The 22,467-nt window shown below is 38.5% G+C and overlaps 1 protein-coding gene across 7 annotated transcripts in view; it reads right to left on the bottom strand.

The window, feature by feature from the left end:
* WDR7 (WD repeat domain 7) overlaps positions 1-22,467 on the bottom strand; it is a 343,609-nt gene that overhangs the window by 73,705 nt on the left and 247,437 nt on the right. For all 7 annotated transcript variants that reach the window (XM_024103360.3, XM_005296832.4, XM_024103361.3 and 4 more), the window contains 2 exons: positions 2,797-2,914; positions 348-497 (listed from right to left, as the gene is read on the bottom strand). In XM_024103360.3, the coding sequence (XP_023959128.2) occupies positions 348-497; positions 2,797-2,914 (268 nt within the window). The remainder of the gene's footprint in view (positions 1-347; positions 498-2,796; positions 2,915-22,467) is intronic.

The following is a 22,467-nucleotide window of genomic DNA, read 5'->3' as shown; positions in this document are numbered from 1 at the left end:
CCTCCTGAAAATACATTACTTCCCAGCCCAAGTCCTCCCCTTAAAAAAGAGTTTACCCAAAAACAGATAAAGGAAAAAATTAGAACAAGGTGTGCTAAACATCTCTGCTCGCTGATCTCGCTTTTGTTGCGCCATACCCAGTCATTTGTATATCTGTTTTCTGCTCCTTTTTAAGCCCCTTGAGACAGGGACAGAGTCTTATGGCATCAGATGTGTTATTTTAAAAAATAAGTATGTTCCATGGTGCTGTAAAGGTAGATGGCACTTTACAATTGCGTTTATGTGCAATGTATTATTCATTGATTTATTAAAAACTATGATATACAGATATTACAGCATATTCTTACCTCTACAAGAAGATCCACAACATCTGTGGGCATTTTATCTATTAGTATTTCGATGACTCTTAGGATCTCTCCTTTAGCCCGAGCAAGAGCTGTGGTGTGAATATTCTGTTGAGACTGAGTGTTTGCTGCCAGCGCAGTGTGTCTATGCACCTACAAAAGGAATAGGATTATATATTTCATTACTGTCGTCCACATATGTTTCAACTATACTTAGCATGAGCTTTCCATGTTAGTTTCTTAATATCAGATCAGGTTCCAACCTTTCTACAGTCTCTAGCAGCGGTGAGAGGAGTCCAAGTGTTCATATGGGCTACTGCAGTTCTACATTGTCACATCTCTTCTTCAATGTGTACATAAAGCCAATTAAGGAGGTTAAGTAAAGTAAAGAGGCTGGGCTGGTGATTATTTCTGTTTGCTAATCACACCTAACTCTGCCTGCACCTCTGACTTGGCTGGCACAGTGGAATAATTAGCCCACTGTCTAAGATTGAGGCATGGATGAAGACTGAGGTACTGTCACTAGTCTGAGGGAAGAAACCAGAGGAATTACAAATTAATTATGCAAAATTACATTGTTCCACATCATTCACTAGGAATGAAGACATCTGATGACCAATCCAAAAATATAATTTGTGAAATATTCAGAAAAGAAACAGCTTTTGTTTGAGGTTTAAGGACAAATGTTCAACATTTGGACTAAAATATTACATTAAGAACATCTGTATTTTGCAGAACTCATTTGAACCATAGAATCATAGGACTGGAAGGGACCTCGAGAGGTCATCTACTCCAGTCCCCTGTACTTGTGGCAGGACTAAGTATTATCTAGACCATCCCTAACAGGTGTTTGTCTAACCTGCTCTTAAAAATCTCCAGTTATGGAGATTCCACAATATTTATTCCAATATTTACCCACCCTGACAGTAGGAAACTTTTTGTCCTATCTTCAGGAGTTAAGAAAAACACATTTTTTCCCCTCCTTCTTGTAACCATCTTTTACATACTTGAAAACCATTATGTCCCCTCTCAGTCTTCTCTTTTCCAGACTAAACAAACCCAATTTTTTCAATCTTCCCTCATAGGTCATGTTTTCTAGACCTTTAATCATTTTTGTTGCTCTTCTCTGGACTCTCTCCAATTTGTCAACACCTTTCCTGAAATGTGGTGCCAGGAACTGGACACAATACTCCAGTTGAGGCCTAATCAGAGCAGAGTAAAGCGGAAGAATTACTTCTCGTGTCTTGCTTATAACACTCCTGCTAATACATCCCAGAATGATGTTTGCTTTTTTTGCAACAGCATTACACTGTTGACTCAGATTTAGCTTGTGATCCACTATGACCCCAGATCCCTTTCCGCAGTACTCCTTCCTAGATAGGCATTTCCCATTTTGTATGTGTGCAACTGATTGTTCCTTCCTAAGTGGGGTACTTTGCATTTGTCCTTCTTGAATTTCATCCTATTTACTTCAGACCATTTCTCCAGTTTGTCCAGCTCATTTTGAATTTTAATCCTAACCTCCAAAGCACTTGCAACCCCTCCCAGCTTGGTATTGTCTACAAACGTTATAAGTGTACTCTCTATGCCATTATCTAAATTATTGATGAAGATACTGAACCAAATTGGACCCCAAACTGATCCCTGTGGGACCCCACTTGCTATGCCCTTCCAGCTTGACCGTGGCCTTTGAATGTAGCCTTTGAATATGTTTTAATTATTATTCTGCATAAACTCTTTAAAATGTTGGTCCACTTTCTTTACTGATCCTCACTTTCACAAAAAGGGAGGGTCAGGGTGAATAAATGGCCCATCTTGGACTGAATGATATATAATACCAAATATTATTTTGGACATTTAAAGGCCCTTCACGGTCTACCTCCTTGCCAGCCTTCTTTTGCCAACCCGATGTTTAGGTACACTCACACATAATCAGACCTGCAGAGGCTGCAGCTGCTTCTAAAATCAGATGCACTAAGGAGATGGGAGAATGACTGGGGTAAAAAGGGGATCCTAGCTTCTAGCTATGCCCAAAGAACCTAGGACTGGATTGGGGAGAAGAAAGACCCATCACCAAAGACGGATGGGATGATGAAGGATTTTGCCCACTGCTCTATATGTGAATTGGAAGGTTATACACCCAGTACATCAGGACACAACAGGTTAAGCCATTTTCAACTCATCAAGTGACCTGGTGTAGCAGTTATCAAGATATTGCTGCATAATGTGTATGTTGCATACCACCAAATATTTAAAAATGATAACCCATTTTGTCTCCCCAAAAAAGCTAAATTGTGGGGCAGTGGTAAAGGAGATTTGACAATTTTTTATTTCTGTCTGCTAATACTGGAGCTGAAAAGCATTAATATAAAACCAACCAAAAAGTTTGTTGCACGCTGAGATCATTATTCTTTTGAAAGTGCAGTTCAGTGAACATTGAAGTTTTTCTCACCTCCTTGGCGATAGTTGTTATGAAGGCGGGTGGTCTGGCAGTGGCAATGAGTGAGAGAGCATGTCGTGCAGAGCGGGCGGAGTCAGCTGCTGGACTCAGAGGCAGCCCCATTGTGATGCTAAAGAGGGATCAGACAAAGGGGGGAAAAAAGAAAAGAGGCATTAGAAATATAGAGTGAAAAGATTAGACACAGCTTATAATGTCAGTTCAAGGTCAACGGGAGCACTCAAACAGTTAGAATATAATGGACTTCCAACAATGAGCAGTGATTAGGAGTCAGGGTGTTCTGGCATCAAATACAAAATCGAATAATTAACCATGAAGATTGAAAACAGTATGTGCATCTGTCCAAAGTGTTAAAAAGGCCTTGTTAACAAATTATCTAGCTGTAGTACTGAATACGTATCACAAAACCTGGGACAAGGCAAATAAAGAATGTCATACAAAGTATTTTTATATTTTATTGTTTAGCAAAAGTTTAGAAGCAGCTTGAAAATACAGCTTTTGTAGTATTACTATTCAATTCAGCTAAGCACTTTTAACTAGTTGGGAGGAGGGGAAGGAAGAGCTTCTAGAGGCACTGAAAATACTAAATTCATTCAATTTGGTTTCCTGTGTTGAATGAATCACTTTGTTTTAAAATACTGCAAGCGCTACTAAGGCAAAGCTAGACTCACCTATCAGCAACCCCTATTTATGAACATCACAGGCGTGGCAGAAGTTCAACACACTAAGGCAAGATTGCTTTTTCAGAGCATATGCAAATGAGCAGCACTGACTGGCTGGTGACTGATTTTTAGAACAACTTCTCCGCCTTAAAAATCTACATCTTAGCTGTTGTTCCTAATTTGCATTATATAGATATATGAATGCTAAGTGTTAATAAAACTATGATTTTTCATAAAGTAAGTGTCATTTAAGTGCACACTGAGAACAAGAGATGATTTTTGTTACATAAGAGGAGGTGAAATCTACAGCTTTCTCCTCTAGCAATGTGATTTCAGATGCGTTAGTACTTTAAGAGATGCACAGGAGATAAAAATATATTAATTGAAGTCTGTCCAGGACCAATTAAGTAATTTTATCAAACTTCATCTGTAATTTAAATTATATACGATTTATTTCTAAATACTTAATGCCGAGGACACCCCCAATATGTAAAGTCGTGGCTCATTAAAATATTTAATTACCTTATTATAAAGCAATACAAAATTATCACAGTGTCTCTTTGGAAATACAACCAGAGGCCTAAGCCTGCAGCCCGTACTCATGTGAGCAGTCACACTGCTTTCAATCAGATTACTCACATGAGTAAGGGCTGCAATTGAGTTATGATTGCAATCATTTTACACAACTAATGTCATTAGAACTGATTAACAAAAAAACTCCTTTCTAAATCCTTAACATAACATACTCGCATTTAAAGACTCTTGGTCGGATTGTAACTGTGCCAGAACTCCACTCAATGCAGCTGATTGGTGCGGTGGTAAAGGTAGCTGTCATCCACCATGGAGCTTTTCTGATCTCTGGAGTTGCTGGGGGCCAGTTCAGCCTTTAGTGTAAGTTAGAGCAGCCTCAAGACTACTCTAAACTATATACAGCTGCAATTGTCCTCTGTTTCATAGCAGAGAATCTCTCAGTACAGTCACATCCCAGCCATGTCCCTTTCATCCCCTACAGACTGCTGAGGTGGCACAAAGCTTATTAGCGGGCAGAATATGGCTCATTTTTGCCGTTCGCTCTGACTGCAAATGAGAGAAGATCATCCCAAACAATTCCATTAACTCTCACATCATTTCTATTTTATTCATGTCACATCTTACCAAAGGCTCACATTTAGAAATGTGAAGTTTTAAGACTTGTTTTTTAAAAAACAGTAGCATATAACATGTTATATGTTTGTACATAACATGCAAAGCCTAGGTAGAGTCCAACTCCACAAGCCTCAAAATGACAGGAAAGAAGGCATCAAGACCTTTGTTCAAGCTCCAAAAAATATGCAACTTAGTCTATCAACTTGTTTGGCTCCATCCCAATAATGTTTGAGTCATGATGTTAATGTCTGATATCTTCTGATATGCCAGGCTAAAAGAAGGAATGATTTCTAATTCTCCAAAGGGGTATTTATAGCACAGTTAAACATGTTCCTGGACCAGATAACATGTTTCTCAATTCTGGACTTTAAATAAGTATAACTGGGAAGGGGGCTTGGAGCAAATGGACATTTTGAGAGACAGGGAGGGAAGGGATGAATTATACCTCTCAACAGCCTAACAAGAGAATGTGTGAGCAAAAGGAGAAAAAAGGATACAAACAATGTGAAATATTATTTCCTCAATGAAGAGAAGATATCTCTTTTTGAACTATGCTTAGGTCAAATATTTCCAATAAAAATAAGATTTTAAAAAAATCTATCTTGTTTAATTCTCTCCTCTGCTCATGTTTTATATGGAATATATGCTATGAACTGTGTTATAAAAGCAGGACATGAGTTTGGGATGGCCAATTACTTCTAAGTGACAAAGCCACAAATACATGTGAGTGCCATTTAAACCTTTATTCCACACCACTAAGTATATGCTCTAACTTAAGGAATATTTCAGTGGGTTCAAAAAAATTATTGGAACTATTTTTTCATCTGTAAAAGTAGGTGCTTTAGTTATTGAGCGTTCTCTCTCATGTTTTGTGTAGGAAGTGGGTGCCAAGATTGGTGTCAAAATTGTTTCATATTCTTAGTTATTTCCATTTTTTTATTTTTGAGAAAAAAAATGTGTGTTCAGTGGTACAAAGCTCCTCTTGAACTGCACTTAACAACTTTGATGATAACAATGAAGTTTATTATTTTAGATTTTTGTGTATGGTAAATCTGTGATATAACAGGATTGCACACTCTTGTAGCTTACATATGAACAAGTATGCAAAGACCAGCCAAGCGCTGATTAAAGCTTTCTCTGACAAGTGAGCTATTTGAGTCACTGTCAAACTATGTAGCAGCAATACAGGGATAAAGGATAAGCATTAGATTCAACAAAAATACATGAGATCTTGCTTATCATTTTTATTCACCTCATATTCTCTTACTTCATCAATACACACAATAAAATAATGAATAAAACAATTAATGTACTTCTCAGAATAGCACTATATAGATGTTCCTGTTACCTTTTATTTGCTATAGCTCTTTGAATAAAACTAAAAATCATTTTGGCATTTTTGCAGACTACTGAGTGATGAAAGCATATCAAAAACTAGATTAACAATCTAATCCTAATGTTATCTAGTAACCCTGGTCTGGTGCCTATGTGTATATTGAAAACGTCAGAAGCATAGTTCAGCAAGGATTCACATGTTTCTGTCAGGAATATTTTTCCTCCCAGTGTTTGGTAAGGCATGCATTTTCCTGAAAAGCAACAGGTTTCTTGTTAATTCATTTACAACACTCAGCTGTGGTAGTATGTGGCCAGAGATTAACCCCCTCTCGCAGCTGGTCTGTATGTCTTCTTTCAGAGCTAAAGCTGTGCGTGATGGAACGGGCACATTGCACCAAGACCACAGACCAAAACAAAGGCAGATGCAAACCTAGCATTCACAAGAAAGCACCAGGTCTCTTATATCCAGATATATTCTTTTATAGGGGAATTTCATTCTTTCCACATCCTTAAGATTAGTACAACATGTGTACTGTCCCAGCCAGATACAGATTCCAATCACACCTTAAACAGTCATTTGTGTAAACCATAGTGTAGACAAGCTATGGACTTTTACAAAACTGATACTGAACCATCCTACCACAACACATGCCTATCTATTGCCAGTGGCACTAAGGGATCTCAAACTACTCTATTTTTATCCTTTTCCCCCCTCTCAGTAAATTTGATTCAGAGTACAAATATGTTGTTTATATTATTTATTTAAATTTATACAATGCATAAAAAAAGCCACCTATTCAGGGCTGCCGGCATGTGTAGCATATGTTAAAAATTCAGTCAAACTGGTACAAACAGGAATAAATCCAACAGCCTCCCCCAAACTTGGAAACATCCAGCCAAATAGAAAATACCTATACGTTAATATAGTGGGTCAAGATTTATTGCCTGGGTCCCACTGGCAGAAAGTCTGCCTGGAGTTGAGGTTTAGCTGCAGACTTTAGCTGCTAAGCCAGCGGTCAGATGATGGCTGACACAGCTCACAAGTGGGTGGGAAGCGCATCTCCCTCACAGCTTCCACTGATGGGACTTGTGGCGTTCTGGCTAAAGTTTAAAGCTGCTTTCCCATAAGGGAGGCTTCCCAACTTGTGGGAAACTGCCTCTACGGACACATCTGGTGAATACGGTGGGAACTAATCAAACCCAAACTTGTAAAAAAAATTACACCGTACCCCAAAATAAACATAACAGCAGTATGTGTGGCTGAAGTTCAGATTGCTCACTGTGGGTACACTAGTGGGGAGGGGAGAGATTAGATTCCTTTGGCCTCATGTTCCCATCCAGGAGACCACTATAAATTTGCTGCGAGCTTTAGGGAATGTAAGGGACCAGCACTCTGTCCCAGATGGCTTGGCTACAGCAAGCCCCAGCAGGACAACTCTGCAGAAGTGCAGACTACATTTTAAAGGTGTATCAATAAGTATTTTTTACTGAACTTACTCCAATACCGTAGTGCCACACAAAAGATCTGTTCTGAACAAAGGTATGAAGGATGGCAGAGCAGTTTTGCGCCTGGGATGCTCTTGGGCTTGCACTGACACGGTGGTGGTGGTAGTGGAAACTAGGCAGATCTGAGACTAGCTGATACTGCTTCAGCTAATCTCTGGCGTTCATGGTCCTGGGAGAAGGGAGGCTTGGCAGATGACAGAGCCAGTGCCCTGAGATGCCATATCTGTCACTGAAGAATGGGCAGGAGCAGTACTTGTTTTTCCTGTTCATCCTGGCAATGCAGTTATGCAGAGTGACTGGATGCAAACATATAAATGCCTTTATATGGCACTTGCATTTTCCAGGGTCTTTACAGACATTACATGTTCTTCATACACTCCAATAACCAAGGGACTTCATTATTATTCTTATTTTATAGATGGGGAAACAGAGGCAAGGTAGTTAAGTAATTCTGTCAAGGCCACAGAGGAAGCCTGTATCAAAGCTGTGTCAGAGTCCATGGGTTATAATGCTGCATTCAGATTATGCATCCCTCATACACAGATGCATACTAATAAAAATGCATATTTTCAAAAAATCAGGCCAAGATTTATTTCAATAGGTATTTAGGACACAAATGCAAGCTCTTACCAAGCAACAGTCTGTTCCAGTACTGTATTTGTAGGTGCACACTTATCCTAGTCCAACCATCCTATTTTGGTGTGGAAGCAAAGGAGTCTAATGGTTAGATCTCAGGCTCTGGAAGCAGAACTCATTTCTATGCACAGCTGTGGCATATGCTTACTGTGTGGCATTGAAAAAGGTCACTAACCTCAACTGTACCTCAATTTCTCTATCTGTAAAATGGGTATAATGATATCTATGTTTGTAAAGAGCTTGGTGATCGTCAGATATCGAGAACTATACAAGTAGTATCCCATGTCTGCCTCCAGGACTAGTCACCACACAAAATATTCATATTCCCATGGTTGGATACATAAAACCATTTAGTCTTATCTTAGATAACTGATTATTGTGGCTAAATGTTACCAAACAGTAACTATTCCATCCCCTATATAAGACATCAATGTGCAAATGCTGTTCTTACCTGCCCAAATGCTCCAAATCCCCACCTAACAGTTAAAAAAGCACCATGCATTTCCCCCTACCAGAATGCCATACTGATTGCATAATCTTCCCAATAAGGATAAAGGTTCTCTTTCAGCTCCCTCCCCCCAAAAGGGGTTCCATCTAATATTCTTTCAACTGATAAAACCCTCATATCTTCTCATTAAAGAAAAACATTTCCTTTCCCGTTTCTAGTAGAAATGTGGAATTTTTCTCTTAATCAAAATAGTATTATGTAATTAGAGAGATCTCAGATACAAATATTCGGTTTTTAAGTTAATAAATGTTGCTCTGCTGGCATTATTTTTCTAGGAAGCATGTTTCTGAGAGACACTGCAAGAACACAAGTCCTTAGCTAGTGGCAATAATTAAGTAGCACTGCTGGGAGCATAATAAAGGCTCTGTTTATTCTCAGAATGGAGAGGGGGTAACTAGTGGTGTTCCCCAAGGGTCAAACCTCGGACCGATCCTATTCAACTTATTCATAAATGATCTGGAGAAAGGGGTAAACAGTGAGGTGGCAAAGTTTGCAGATGATACTAAACTGCTAGAGATAGTTAAGACCAAAGCAGACTGTGAAGAACTTCAAAAAGATCTCACAAAACTAAGTGATTGGGCAACAAAATGGCAAATGAAATTTAATGTGGATAAATGTAAAGTAATGCACATTGGAAAAAATAACCCCAACTATACATACAATATGATGGGGGCTAATTTAGCTACAACAAGTCAGGAAAAAGATCTTGGAGTCATCGTGGATAGTTCTCTGAAAATGTCCACGCAGTGTGCAGAGGCGGTCAAAAAAGCAAACAGGATGTTAGGAATCATTAAAAAGGGGATAGAGAATAAGACTGGGAATATATTATTGCCCTTATATAAATCGATGGTACGCCCTCATCTCGAATACTGAGTACAGATGTGGTCTCCTCATCTCAAAAAAGATATAGTAGCACTAGAAAAGGTTCAGAAAAGGGCAACTAAAATGATTAAGGGTTTGGAACAGGTCCCATATAAGGAGAGATTAAAGGGGCTAGGACTCTTCAGCTTGGAAAAGAGGAGACTAAGGGGGGATATGATAGAGGTATATAAAATCATGAGTGATGTGGAGAAAGTGGATAAGGAAAAGTTATTTACTTATTCCCATAATACAAGAACTAGGGGTCATCAAATGAAATTAATAGGCAGCAGGTTTAAAACAAATAAAAGGAAGTTCTTCACGCAGCGCACAGTCAACTTGTGGAACTCCTTACCTGAGGAGTTTGTGAAGGCTAGGACTATAACAGAGTTTAAAAGAGAACTGGATAAATTCATGGTGGTTAAGTCCATTAATGGCTATTAGCCCGGACGGGTAAGGAATGGCGTCCCTAGCCTCTGTCTGTCAGAGGGTGGAGATGGATGGCAGGAGAAAGATTACTTGATCATTGCCTGTTAGGTTCACTCCCTCTGGGTCACCTGGCATTGGCCACTATCGGTAGACAGGATACTGGGCTAGATTGACCTTTGGTCTGACCCGGTACGGACTTTATGTTCTTATGTTCTCTGTTGGGTTACTGGACAACAATGGATCTTAACCTGTGGGTTGCAACCCTGAAGGTTGTTGCTGGCAGGTTTCTGTAGGGTTGTAAGGCTGGTCCTTTTTTCCTGCTGTCAGATGCCATAGGTCAGAACTTTGCCTTGTCTTAAGCATGAGCGAATGGAATGCTGATCATAGAAGTGTGCTGGTATCAACCAGGGAGACTTGCACTTGAGAGAAACTCAAGAATACAACACTCCCACTCCCAAGGGTGAGAAAGAACACTGAAGGGTTCCCTCCAGCTCCTGAGGAACCTGGGAAGGAGGGTAAAAAGACTGTGTGTAAAGGAAGGTACCGTGATGGAGGATGGAGTTTTATCGGCTCAACAGACATTAGTAGCTAAGAGGCGGGCAACGAGAAAGTGGAGCCCTCACCTCGCAGGAGGGAGAAGAAAATCACCTACTCAGAGCTACCAGATAGGATTTTTAGGATGTGAAATCCTGGGGCAAGAGGTGGGGAGGAAGCATCTAAATTTTGGGTCAGAGGAGGAGAAGGCTTTTTTAAAAACTAAAAATAAAGATGCTTCCCCATGGGAATACGGAGCCTTCTTGAAAACACACAGATTTTACATGTGCATTTCCTCCATCTGAGACTATGAGATTTACATAAAAAAAAGTGAACAAGTATCCAGCCATTGGGAGTTTTAATTTACGTTAATTCCCAGTTAACTTTTTGAAGCTTTGGGGAGCTCAGCTCTGCAAAAGAAAAAGAAGCAAAGAATGATCTGCTGTGTTATAATATGGATGTTCAGGACTACAGTGCACTTGAAGGGAACATGAAGAAGGACAGAATGAGAGGGAGAGAGAGACTTTAGGGTAACACAGAAGAGGCAGATGGGTTAGGGAAAAGGGAATTAGCAGAAGAGAACCATAACTCTCAATTTCTTGGCTTTTGTAAGGTGAAGTCAGATGCAAAGTTTGATTACTGCGTTTTTACATCAGCATGAATAGTTGGTTTGGCCGCTATCTAATGTTGTTAGTCCATCGCTGATGATGAAGATGATATTATTGCAATTCTCATCGATGGCTACTCATATGACTCTAAATTCCGAACCCTGATGCGCAGAGTCAGCCGCACTGAGGGCATGGGAAGTTTGTATCTATGATGTTTGGTTATGCAGCTCTGGACTGCATCTCAGACTGGAGATGATTTCGTCGATCCCCCTCAAACCTGTCACATGCTTATCTTGTCAGAGACCCACCAGAGAGTCCTATTCTGAGCCATTTGCTCGAGTTCTTTGAAATTGATGCAAGCCTACAGAAGACTACTCTAGGCCCCTATACAATAGCCAGCTATCAAACTTCAACAGTGCAGTCGTTTACCATTATTATTTCTAAAGCAACCTAGTCAACTGCACAGGATTAAAAACATGAAATTTCAGTATAAAAACAGTGTTTATTTTGTTCCATATTTCTGTATAAAAAGAGTGACCAAGAGAGAAACCATCCCCCTAAACTCACGGATTCCATTCAGACAGTCAGTAACACAGAGGAACACCAAGCCATGTTCCCCTCCAACCCTTTATCAGCCATGAAACCATGACCAGGCTAGTAACCTTCTGCAAGAGAAATCACAAGGATGTGATTTTGCTCTGGATCTTTCCCTGTTCTAAGGATGAAGCATGTGGCTTCTTCTGTGTCCCTTTCCTCCTGTGGCCGTTAGGTCAGAGAGATACTTTTCAGAGGATGAAATGCTGCTGTACAAAAGGGATTGAGGGAAAAGCCAACACCAAGCAATTTTCTGTGACTATGCTTTACACCGCCAGACTGACACCAGGAAGCAAGAGAGTGGGAGGAAACCGGGGGACCTATATTTCTGCAACATTGTAAAGAAAAGTCTAATTTAATTTACTCCTTTTAAAAGCAGTCTCTTGCTTACATGAACAGGGCTGAATTGATGTCAAAATAAAGAGTCAGGAATGAACATTCCGACATGGCATAACAGCATGGACCTTGGGACTGTTTTGCCTTCCTGGGGGCTGTTGAGAACGCAGGTCAGCTGGGCATATCCCACTGCTCAACTGCCCATGAATGCAGAATTGCATGAGTACTGATAAAAACAAGGAGTCCGGTGGCACCTTAAAGACTAACGGATTTATTTGGGCGTAAGCTTTCATGAGTAAAAAAAACCTCACTTCTGTTGCATCTGAAGAAGTGAGGTTTTTTATCCACGAAAGCTTATGCCCAAATAAATCTGTTAGTCTTTAAGGTGCCACCGGACTCCTTGTTGTTTTTGTGGATACAGAATAACACGGCTACCCCCTGATACCTGAGTACTGATGGAGCTCAGTACTTCCTATTTTATAATTCTATGTCTCTATCTTTAGTCTAAATTTCAGCTTAATGCGAATTTAAAGGTTTAAAAAACTAAGCTTATAATTGAAATGGTGACAGATCCCTTGCTACTTCCAGGTTTAAAAGGTATTTTTGTAGCCCAAATATATGGAAAGTCATCCAAGCATCTTTAGAAGCTTTCTCTATTCTCCAGCTCATGTTCTTCCTTTTTTTTTTAATCCCCAACTATCAACTACAAAGGTTACATTCTAAAACTATTGCCCTATATTTGCAAACTATTCAAGCCCTTTAATTTATGCTGCATTTTCACCATAGAACAAAAAAATTCCTCTAATCATACTCAACTAAAACTAAAAAGGGACTACTTAATTATTTGTACAGTTTATACATACAAACATTGAAAAGAATACAATTTGTTCTTAAATGTTGATAAAACATTACAAAGTAATCCAAATCAAACTGCATTTTTTAATTCAAAGAAGAAAAATTATGGACAGCAACAATCCCTACAGTCCTCTATGCCTAGAAATCAAAGCCTAATTAATGCTAGAAAAATACTCTTAATCCTCATGAGTGAGCAGTTCCACTCAGCATGGCTAAAACAGTGCAATCTTTAGTGTGCGAATGTGTGTTGGGGGGGGAGGGGCTGGACTAGAAGGGTGGAGGAGTTATCCAAAACTCTGCAGCACATCTCAGGTCAGAAATGTATTTTATTCAGCGCAACAAAGAAGATAAACACTGCATGTGTTTTTTTCTTTGTCAATAAATGTGAAGTGAATTTTTTTTAAAAGCACAAGCTTGACATAAAAGCTCCTTCAAAAAGTGTGCTTAACATCCCAGACAGAAGCAAGGCAGCTGTGCACTGTTATTGTGTACACGGTAAATCAGACACAAAAAGGGGCAGCTCAGCAGGGCACCAGGAGGGTAAGATGCATACTTAACCCCCTGTACACATTGTTGCGCCATTTCTTTCCGTCTTAGTCCTTCTGAAGTCAGCACTGTACCTGTCATGGATGTAACAGGCCATTTTCAATCTAAATCTTGTTATGGATTAATAAGCAAACACTTTCTCGCTTATTATGCAATTTATCATGATGAAAATTGCATTGGGCTCCTCAAGGCTACATGCTGATACATTCATTTATTCTGCGCTCTGTGTATAGAGAGCCATACTAATCTTTATGACAGCTAAGGATGTAATAGCAAGACTAAAATTACTTTCTGAATAACTGTACTTGCTCAGTTTATATAAAGTCTACATTTCAATACAGTATACCTTACCTGAATATTTTTAAAACCAGACCAAAGGGCATAAAATGTTTTACATGTTATCTTCTAAAAATCAAACTAAGTTCAGACAACAATTATTCATCTTATTCACATATTTTTCCACGTTAAACGGTACAAACCCACTCATTCTTTAAATTTTGTTTGGCCGATGTCTAAAAATATGCTATACAATAAGCTATCAATATTTATCTATAAGCAATGCAGAAAGAAGTTAGTCGTCTGAAGACAGACACAGAATGATGATTAGATGCATTTATAGAAGCAAGGCAACCTGCAGAGTTCATTATTGTCCACGTTTTCTTAAATAGTTCACAATGATTATAAGCCACTGATACTGCAGCAATCTTGAAGAACTGCAAGTGAAATATAAAATGTAACACAAGAATGAATTCAATTTTGATACTAAAGAACACAGATTGTGAAAGTATACAGTGGTGGTTTAATATTCTAGGAATGTTATTTCTACTGGTTAAATAATCAATTATTTAACAAAAACAGATTAAGAGCACCTTTAAAATACCTAACTGAAATACTGTGCATTTTTTATTTTATAGGGTTTATATTATCATGGGTTTTTTTAAATCTTTTTTCTCTTTTGGTAAACTAATAAGATATAGTGCACTATACAGCTAGATCAACAACTGTCAGTAAGATTTTTGAAAATAATGGACTTATTAGAACTAAATGTTAATTATTTTAAAATATTGTGGTAGATTTGTTTATAATTTAAATTTTTTGTTAACACAGACGTGATCTGAAGATATATATACAGTATTTATGATGATCAAAAATGTATAATCTCACAATATATATAAATACCAATTCATAAGTTAAACAGTATACTGCAATTTCAAGGCACTGCGCAGATGATGCATGCATTAAATCATTTATTAATGTTTTTTTTCAGTACTCATCTCTCACGTACTTTAAAATATATCCAGAAACTTCCATGGTATCAGCAATATGATAGAAAAAAACAATTATTGAAGAGAAGGCATGCAGCTGTATGGATAGCAGAATACCATGGATATCAGCAATAAGATGATAAAAAATACTAATTACTGAAGAGAAGACCTGCACTTGTATTTCTTATGAGCAACAGTATGGTAAGATTAATTCTTAAATTAGGATGGTAACACGATGCTGACTCATCTATGATATTTGTATTTTCAATTTCTGAATGTTCCTTTCAGTTTAAATCCTTAGCTAGTCAAAGTGCAAAGTTCAAAATACTGTACATTCTTTTTGTAGTAGTGAATTTTTCTCCCAATTGTTAGTCTAGTTTACCATTTAGCACTTAAGGCTGAATATTAAAGCATTTGCAAGGATAAAGGCCTATATTTTTGTGTGAAATTGTTCCATTCAATATAAAATGTATATTAAAAAATACAAGTTAGTATTTACAACTGGTAACCTAAAAATTGATAATTCAAAGGTCTTAAGGACCAGATCCTCATTTGGTGCAAATCAGCAAAGCTCCATTGAAGTACATGGAGCTATGCCAGTGTATGACAGCTGTAGATCTGGTCCACACACTTGACTGTAACATACCTTATAAGTAGAAATTTAAAATACTGAACAGTTGAAGTTTAAACTTTCAATACATTAAAAATATAAAATAAAGAAAAAATAATTTTAATGTTTTTATTCCAAGTGTTATAATTATATCTTAATTTTTGAGTCAATTATATTTAACTGCCATTTGCAGTTATATTTCTTTTAACTTTGATTTTTTTTGTATCAAATAAATACTGAAAACCTTAATTTGTAGTTGCAAAAGAACTACAATACAGACACTTCTGAAAATATTCTAGATACCATTTAGAGGATAAAATTAATATTTACATATTTCTCCCAGAGTAGGAAGCTGATATTTTGTGTGTCACAGTTAGGGGTTTATTTATTTATTTCACAGGATTCATGTAGCTATGAATGGAAACTAATCTTATTTCAATAGACACCTGATGTATAGGCACTAATATTATCCAGTATTATTAGTTATTTATTATTATTATTATTTTGTTTCTAGACGGGAAAGAGCACAGACAATATGAAATGTAACAATTTAGTTATATCTAATACACAAACAGACCACACTGGCTGCTTGTTGTATCAACTGTAATTTATTTCATTAATTATAAATATACAATAGAATTTCTCTTTTTCCATGTTTGTTTTGTATAACAGTTTGCATTATCTGATAAAACTTAACTAAATAAAGAAAAAATATAAGAGATACAGAAACATTTTATATAAAATCTATTCGGAAAGATATTTAGGATAAATCTCAGACAAAATAATTAATTTTACAACAACAAACACTAACAGTTAAAAAAAAAAAGGCCCATTTCTGCAAAACCCTTAATCGTGCAAGTAGTCACATTGATATCAGATTACTAGAAAGATAAAGATTATTCATATGAGAATTGATATTTGTGATAGAAAGGCCTCTGGATAATAAAATATTACTGAAATCATGCTTTAACGGTAAGTGTGTGTGTGTGTGTGTGTGTGTGTCTCTCTATATATATAGACACACACACAGACCACATATATATACACATACACACACACACACGCATGCATATTATATATATATATATATATATATATATATATAGACACACACACACAATTACAGAGAGAGGGATATTAAAAAAGGCACATCAAATTACAATAACCTAATTTCCCACCCCCCAAGCATAGAGGTACAGATTCGGCCACCCTTATTTCACGAGTCATTTCATAGTTATATATTTTATCATAATAATTTCAAATGGGATGATTCAAAGAGTAAGAAACTACTCAGTGCACATAAAAATGGTAGAATCTGGCCTGTGATCATTGAAACAACCCTGCACAAACCACACATATTAAAAAAGAAACTGAGCAACTCAGAATCTCAAATGAAAGGATGTTGTATATGTACACTACAATGGTGTGTAGAGTAAGGGGGAGGAGAGGGCGGAGAGAGGAGACACATTATGTGTGAGCAGATGCCACAAGCTTTTTTTCTTATCATCTATCTAGGTTTATATACTGCACTCATCAACACGGAATCCAAGCATTTTGTCTAAGCCAGGGAATCCTGCAAATACAGATGACTGCGCCTACTCATGTGAGTAATGTTACTTAAATGCATTTGGCAGGATTGGATCCTATGTGTTAACCTGAAGTAGTCAGGAATTCCGATTCTAGTTAATCGCGGTTGCTTCAAGAGGACATAAGGCAAAAGATGGCACATCAAATCGACAAATTCTGTAGTATTTAAATCTCTACATGCTAATAGTAAGACCTGGAGATGCACTTAATGGATAACAAACAGGAGATGCAGGACACAGATAAATTCTATAAACTTCAGTTTAAGCTGTGAAATATTAGAATATATTTTACCATAATAGTATATTTATGTCTCTATGTCTATTTCAAGGAATTGAAATTGTAGTTGTACTGGAGAAGACATATGATTATATGAACCAGTATATGAACCCACCTGCCCATAAAATGATGCCATCAAACTCGTCTTCCTTGCCAGTCAATAAGACCAAAGCCCCACTCCCTCTACCCTCTTCACTTCTCCCATTGCATCAAGATTTTTATCCTCGACTTCAAGGCCCTGAATATTTTTCCCCCTCCCCAATTTTTGCCTTTTTCTCTTTTCATAGCAATTTTGTCCCCTCTGCTCTGCCTATTACTCTAGCCTTGTTGTACATTATGCTCACTTCTCTCACAAACATCTCCATGATCTCCACTGTAGCATCTGTATATTTAGTCCATATTCCTGAGCTGACCCTCTCTTCCTTTAAATCCCTGTGGATGACCCACTTCTAATATGATTGCTACAGAAGATTAGCTGGATGAAAGGCTATAGGGTAATTCGGGATAATCTTTGTATTTTTCATAACTCACACACACACACACAGTGTCATTAAAACTTCATAGTATCAGGGTTTGAGCAATCACTAACTATCTTGTTTGTTGGTTGTAACTCTTTCCTCTACCCATTCTCACTGCTTTGTCTTTTCAGCATGCATTATTTTATCTTTTTTATAGCATCCAACACATTGTGAGTACTACTGCAAACAAATAAATAATAGCTCCATCTCAAAATTCCTTCCTTGATACAAACCTTCGATTTGCCTTCACCTTCCATAACTTTGTCTTTAACTTAGATTCAGAATCTCTCACCTCCTCATGCATTCCCCACATTGCTACATTCATCTTATACCACTGTGACACATAGGCCCCTTAGCAAACAATTCTTTGGAAACAACTCACTACATCAAATACATTGCTTAGAGCAGTGGTTCTCAAAGTAGGGCCGCCGCTTGTTTAGGAAAAGTCCCTGGCGGGCTGGGCCGGTTTGTTTACCTGCCACGTCCATAGGTTCGGCCGATCGCGGCTCTCACTGGCCCGTGGTTTGCCACTCCAGGCCAATAGGGGCTGCAGGAAGGGCGGCCAGCACGTCCCTCGGCCAGCGCCGCTTCCTGCAGCCCCCATTGGCCTGGAGCAGCGAATCATGGCCAGTGGGAGTCGCGATCGGCCAAACCTGTGGACGCGGCAGGTAAATAAACCGGCCTGGCCCACCCGGGGCTTTCCCTGAACAAGTGGCAGCCCTACTTTGAGAACCACTGGCGTAGAGTATTTGTCAATTAACGTTAACATGTAAGGTCTCTATTGGAAGCTTGGCATGGCATGTTGTGTGTATGGGTAATATTTAAGGAATAATGTAACTATGTTGATGTTTATGCTCATATGTTTTTTAAGTTAAAAGGAATCATCAGGGAGTGATATTACTCAGTGACTGCCTAGTCCTACAGGAGGGAGTAGCCACGTATCCCTGGTTAGCTAGTGATGTAATGCAAGGTTCAACTGCCTATCATTGCCCCATCACAAAAGAGTCAATGGAAAACTATCAAAGACAACTGCAAATAATCGAAACCACTTGGAGGTAAAAAAGGAGCATTATAACAGACGGGGATCACCCTGGATATGAATAAAGACAAAAGACTGTTTCAGTATAACCAGAGTGGGGAGAAGCACTCTGGATCCATTCCCAAAGACATCTTATTGAGCAGAGGTGTTTTTCATGAATGATTAGATCTTGGTTCCCGTGAAGCCAGCCAGCTCTGTAACAGACTGAACTTCGGAGGGAAAACCTACTTATAAGACAAGGTGGTCACATAATAAATTGTAGGCCCTCGTTCACATTTTATTATTTTATTTTGTATCGTAACTATTTGTTTCCATCACTCTCCCTTGCTTCTTGTGTAATCTCTATTCTTTCTTAAATAAACCTTCTTTTGTTTATATATATATATATATATATATTAATGGAGATATCCTATCTCCTAGAACTGGAAGGGACCTTGAAAGGTCATCGAGTCCAGCCCCCTGCCTTCACTAGCAGGACCAAGTACTGATTTTGCCACAGATCCCCAAGTGGCCCCCTCAAGGATTGAACTCACAACCCTGGGTTTATTAGGCCAGTGCTCAAACCACTGAGTTATTCCTCCCATTACAAGTGCTGTGTATTATACAGGGGCGGCAGTTTAAGGTAAAACTGTTAAGAGGACCTGGGATTTCTGTGAGTAACCAGTGTCTGTGGTTTGATATCACAGGGGAATCTTCAAGAGGACTCAGGGACTGAGGTGCATCTCTTGCTAACCTGCAAGGCAAACACAGGGCTGGCATAGTCTGGAGTAGAGTGGCTTGAGTGACTGAAAGGCTGGTGGTGTTAGGGAGCTAGCACCCAGTTACCACAAGCAAGACTCCCTCACATTGGAGGCAGAGGGGTAAGGATGTGAGTTACAGTCCTTTGTACCCCGAGAACCATCACAACCACCTCCACCGACACCCTCATTCCTTCTTTCAACTATTTTTTATATGGCTTCCCTAAGCCCCAGTACTCTAGATCTAACACAATACTGCTGCCTGCATTCTCACACGTACAAACACACCCAATCGCATACCTCCATCCTCAAAGGGCTCAACTGGCTTATCATTCATTCAGGATTCAGTTCAAAATTGCCTCCTTGTTGATAAACACTCTCCCAGGGGTTGTTCTAGCTTACCACATAGACCTTGTCTCCTCATACTCTCTTCTACTAACCTTTCATTCATTTAGCATATGCACCCTGGAAGTAAATAGGCTGCATCTGTCTGGGCTGGTAGAAATATTGGGACCTCTGAGTAGAATCTGCTGCAGCAGAGTCTAAGCAATGACACGATCCTGCCCCTTATCCTTTGACTAGACAATGATAGGCAGTACTTTGGGTCATTTAAATGTAGTGGCAGCTGCCACAGATCCTGCCCAATGATTTTAGGCTCACCTTCCCCTATAATCTGCCCAGCCAAAACCTCCTCTCTGTAGGCTTCAAGCATGGATGAGGCAGAATAGCAGCTGGGATCTCAAATACAAAGGATTGGTCTGCTTCCCACACCATTCCCATGTCTTTCCTATGAGAGGTCCATCTCCTTGTCTTCTGGTCATAGTGGTCTTTTAGTTCTTCACTGGGGGACCTGTCATGACAATTGGGCCTATACATTTACCTGAACCATGAGCTCAACTGTAAAAAATTGGTAAAAGTTCATAAGATGCTACAGTAACCTACAATAATAAACGTTGATGGGAAAAGGTACAAAAGGGATACAGAATAACTGAATTAGGCTAGACAAAAAAGCCAAGTTGATTCAAGGACTGCAATTGAAATTATGCTGGTTAAAAACCAGGTGGTGGGGGGCCAGAAGTTAATAAGCCAAAATTGGTATGTTGGCTATTAGTCCTAATTGGTGCACAAAATAATGAGAGGATGGCTATTCCATCCACCACTCCATTTTTGGGTCCTTACAAGAAAGATTTTCTGGGAAAGTACAAAAGAACAACAACAACAAAAAGAACAGAATGAAAAGACAGATGGAGGCCACTAGAGCAAGCTTTACCATCATGGTTGTCACCCCCCCCACTGTTTCCTGGGACCTCAAGCCTTCATCAGCCTGATCCTGAGAGATGTCCTGACCAGAACAAACCAGAAATAGAGGGACCCAGATAAATTGCCATCACTGTATCAGTTCCATCTGAATCCCTATGAAATCTTAACAAACAAAAAAAACTATCCGATATCAACATAATCACAAGATTTCAAGTTATGGAAACAAAATGTAATTATTTAATTTCACCATACATCACAGTACCTGCAATAAACAAACACCAGAGGATTAGAGAAGAATGGAGGAACCTGGCTCCATTTCATTGGTTTTGTGAGTTTCAAATAAAGTTACAGGATTGGATTGAATTAAAGTATTTTCAGAAGAAATTACTTATAATAAAGAAAAACGAATACAAGTTTTTAAAAGAAATTCTTGCAGTATTTTACAAACAAGTTTTGAAGACATATTTTGAGAAAGTTTTAAACCTGGGTTGTTGTGTAGATATAAATTTAGTGATTTTTTTACAATGGGACATACGTACATACCATACATTGTTTTTTTTTTAAATATTATTGTGATAATATTTATTTTGAATTTTACCTCAAATTGGCAATTTTACAAGAGAAATCTCTTTTTGATCCGATGGACTGCAAATATAAAATTAGAAAGTGGACTGTGTGCCACACAGACCAAAAGATGTATACTATAAGACAGTCTATAGTATAAATTTAGGTCAGTTTAACAAGCTGGTTTTTGATCCAGGAGACAGTTTGTGGTCTATTGAGTTCATGATTTCTTAGGGATGTTTAAATCCACAATTTACCGAGATGCTACCCATGCACACCAAGTTTAGTTGTGGAAAGTATAAAAATCTAGATGGTCACAGAAAATAATTGTGCCTACATGTAATAAGCAGTATTTCTAAACAAAATAAACCGTTTTTTCTAAAATGTATTTTCCAAAATACCCAAAAGATATTAGCTCATAGTATAAATTTAATGCTGCACAACAAAAATATGTTTTTGAAAAAAGGAGCAAAAAAAAAAGCTTTTGGAAAATACTAGCTTTTCAAGTACAAGAAAGTAAAAGGAGTTTAGAAGAATATCTGTTTTCCTAACAGATAACGTGTAACTGATTTTTTTCCCCTCAAATTTGATGAGAATGTCTTATAGGTTAAAAACGTTGTACCCCAAAGCACATAATGAAAAATGTTTGCCAACTACAGACTTCAGGAAAGGGTTCATGCCCAAGATGGTAACAGACTACTAACTACAGGAAGTGTAAATAGTATCACTAAAGAGATCCTTCTAGTCTATGGGTGAGTCTAACACTGTAATTAGACACCCGTGGCTGGCCTGTGCCAGCTGAGTCCGGCTCAAGGGGCTCAAGATAAGGAGATGTTTAATTGTGGTGTAGCCTGCTGAGTTCTGGCTGCAGCCTGGGCAGGATCCTAGAGCCCAGGCTCCAGCCCAAGTGAGGAAGTCTACACAGCAGTTAAACAGCCCCGCAGCCTCATCCCCGTGAGCCCAAGTCAGCAGGTGTCTAATTGCAGTATAGACGTACCCTATGTGACTAAGTCTTTCCCCTTCTGAGGCTGTACCTACACTAGAGGCATGACAGCACCACAGCTATGGCACTGTAGCTCTCCTCCAATAAACCCATAGTATGTCCTTTTTCACATCCATGAGTGCTGTAACTATGTCAATTTTAAGGCCTGAGATTACACTTCAGAGCCAGCAGAGACTACAAAAACAAGACAACTCTCGTATATCAGGTTTCAGAGTAGCAGCCGTGTTAGTCTGTATCCGCAAAAAGAACAGGA

The sequence above is a fragment of the Chrysemys picta genome, chromosome 6 (genome assembly GCF_011386835.1).
Source record: "Chrysemys picta bellii isolate R12L10 chromosome 6, ASM1138683v2, whole genome shotgun sequence".
In the NCBI taxonomy this organism is placed as follows: Eukaryota; Metazoa; Chordata; order Testudines; family Emydidae; genus Chrysemys; species Chrysemys picta.
This window is presented reverse-complemented; position numbering and strand designations above follow the sequence as displayed.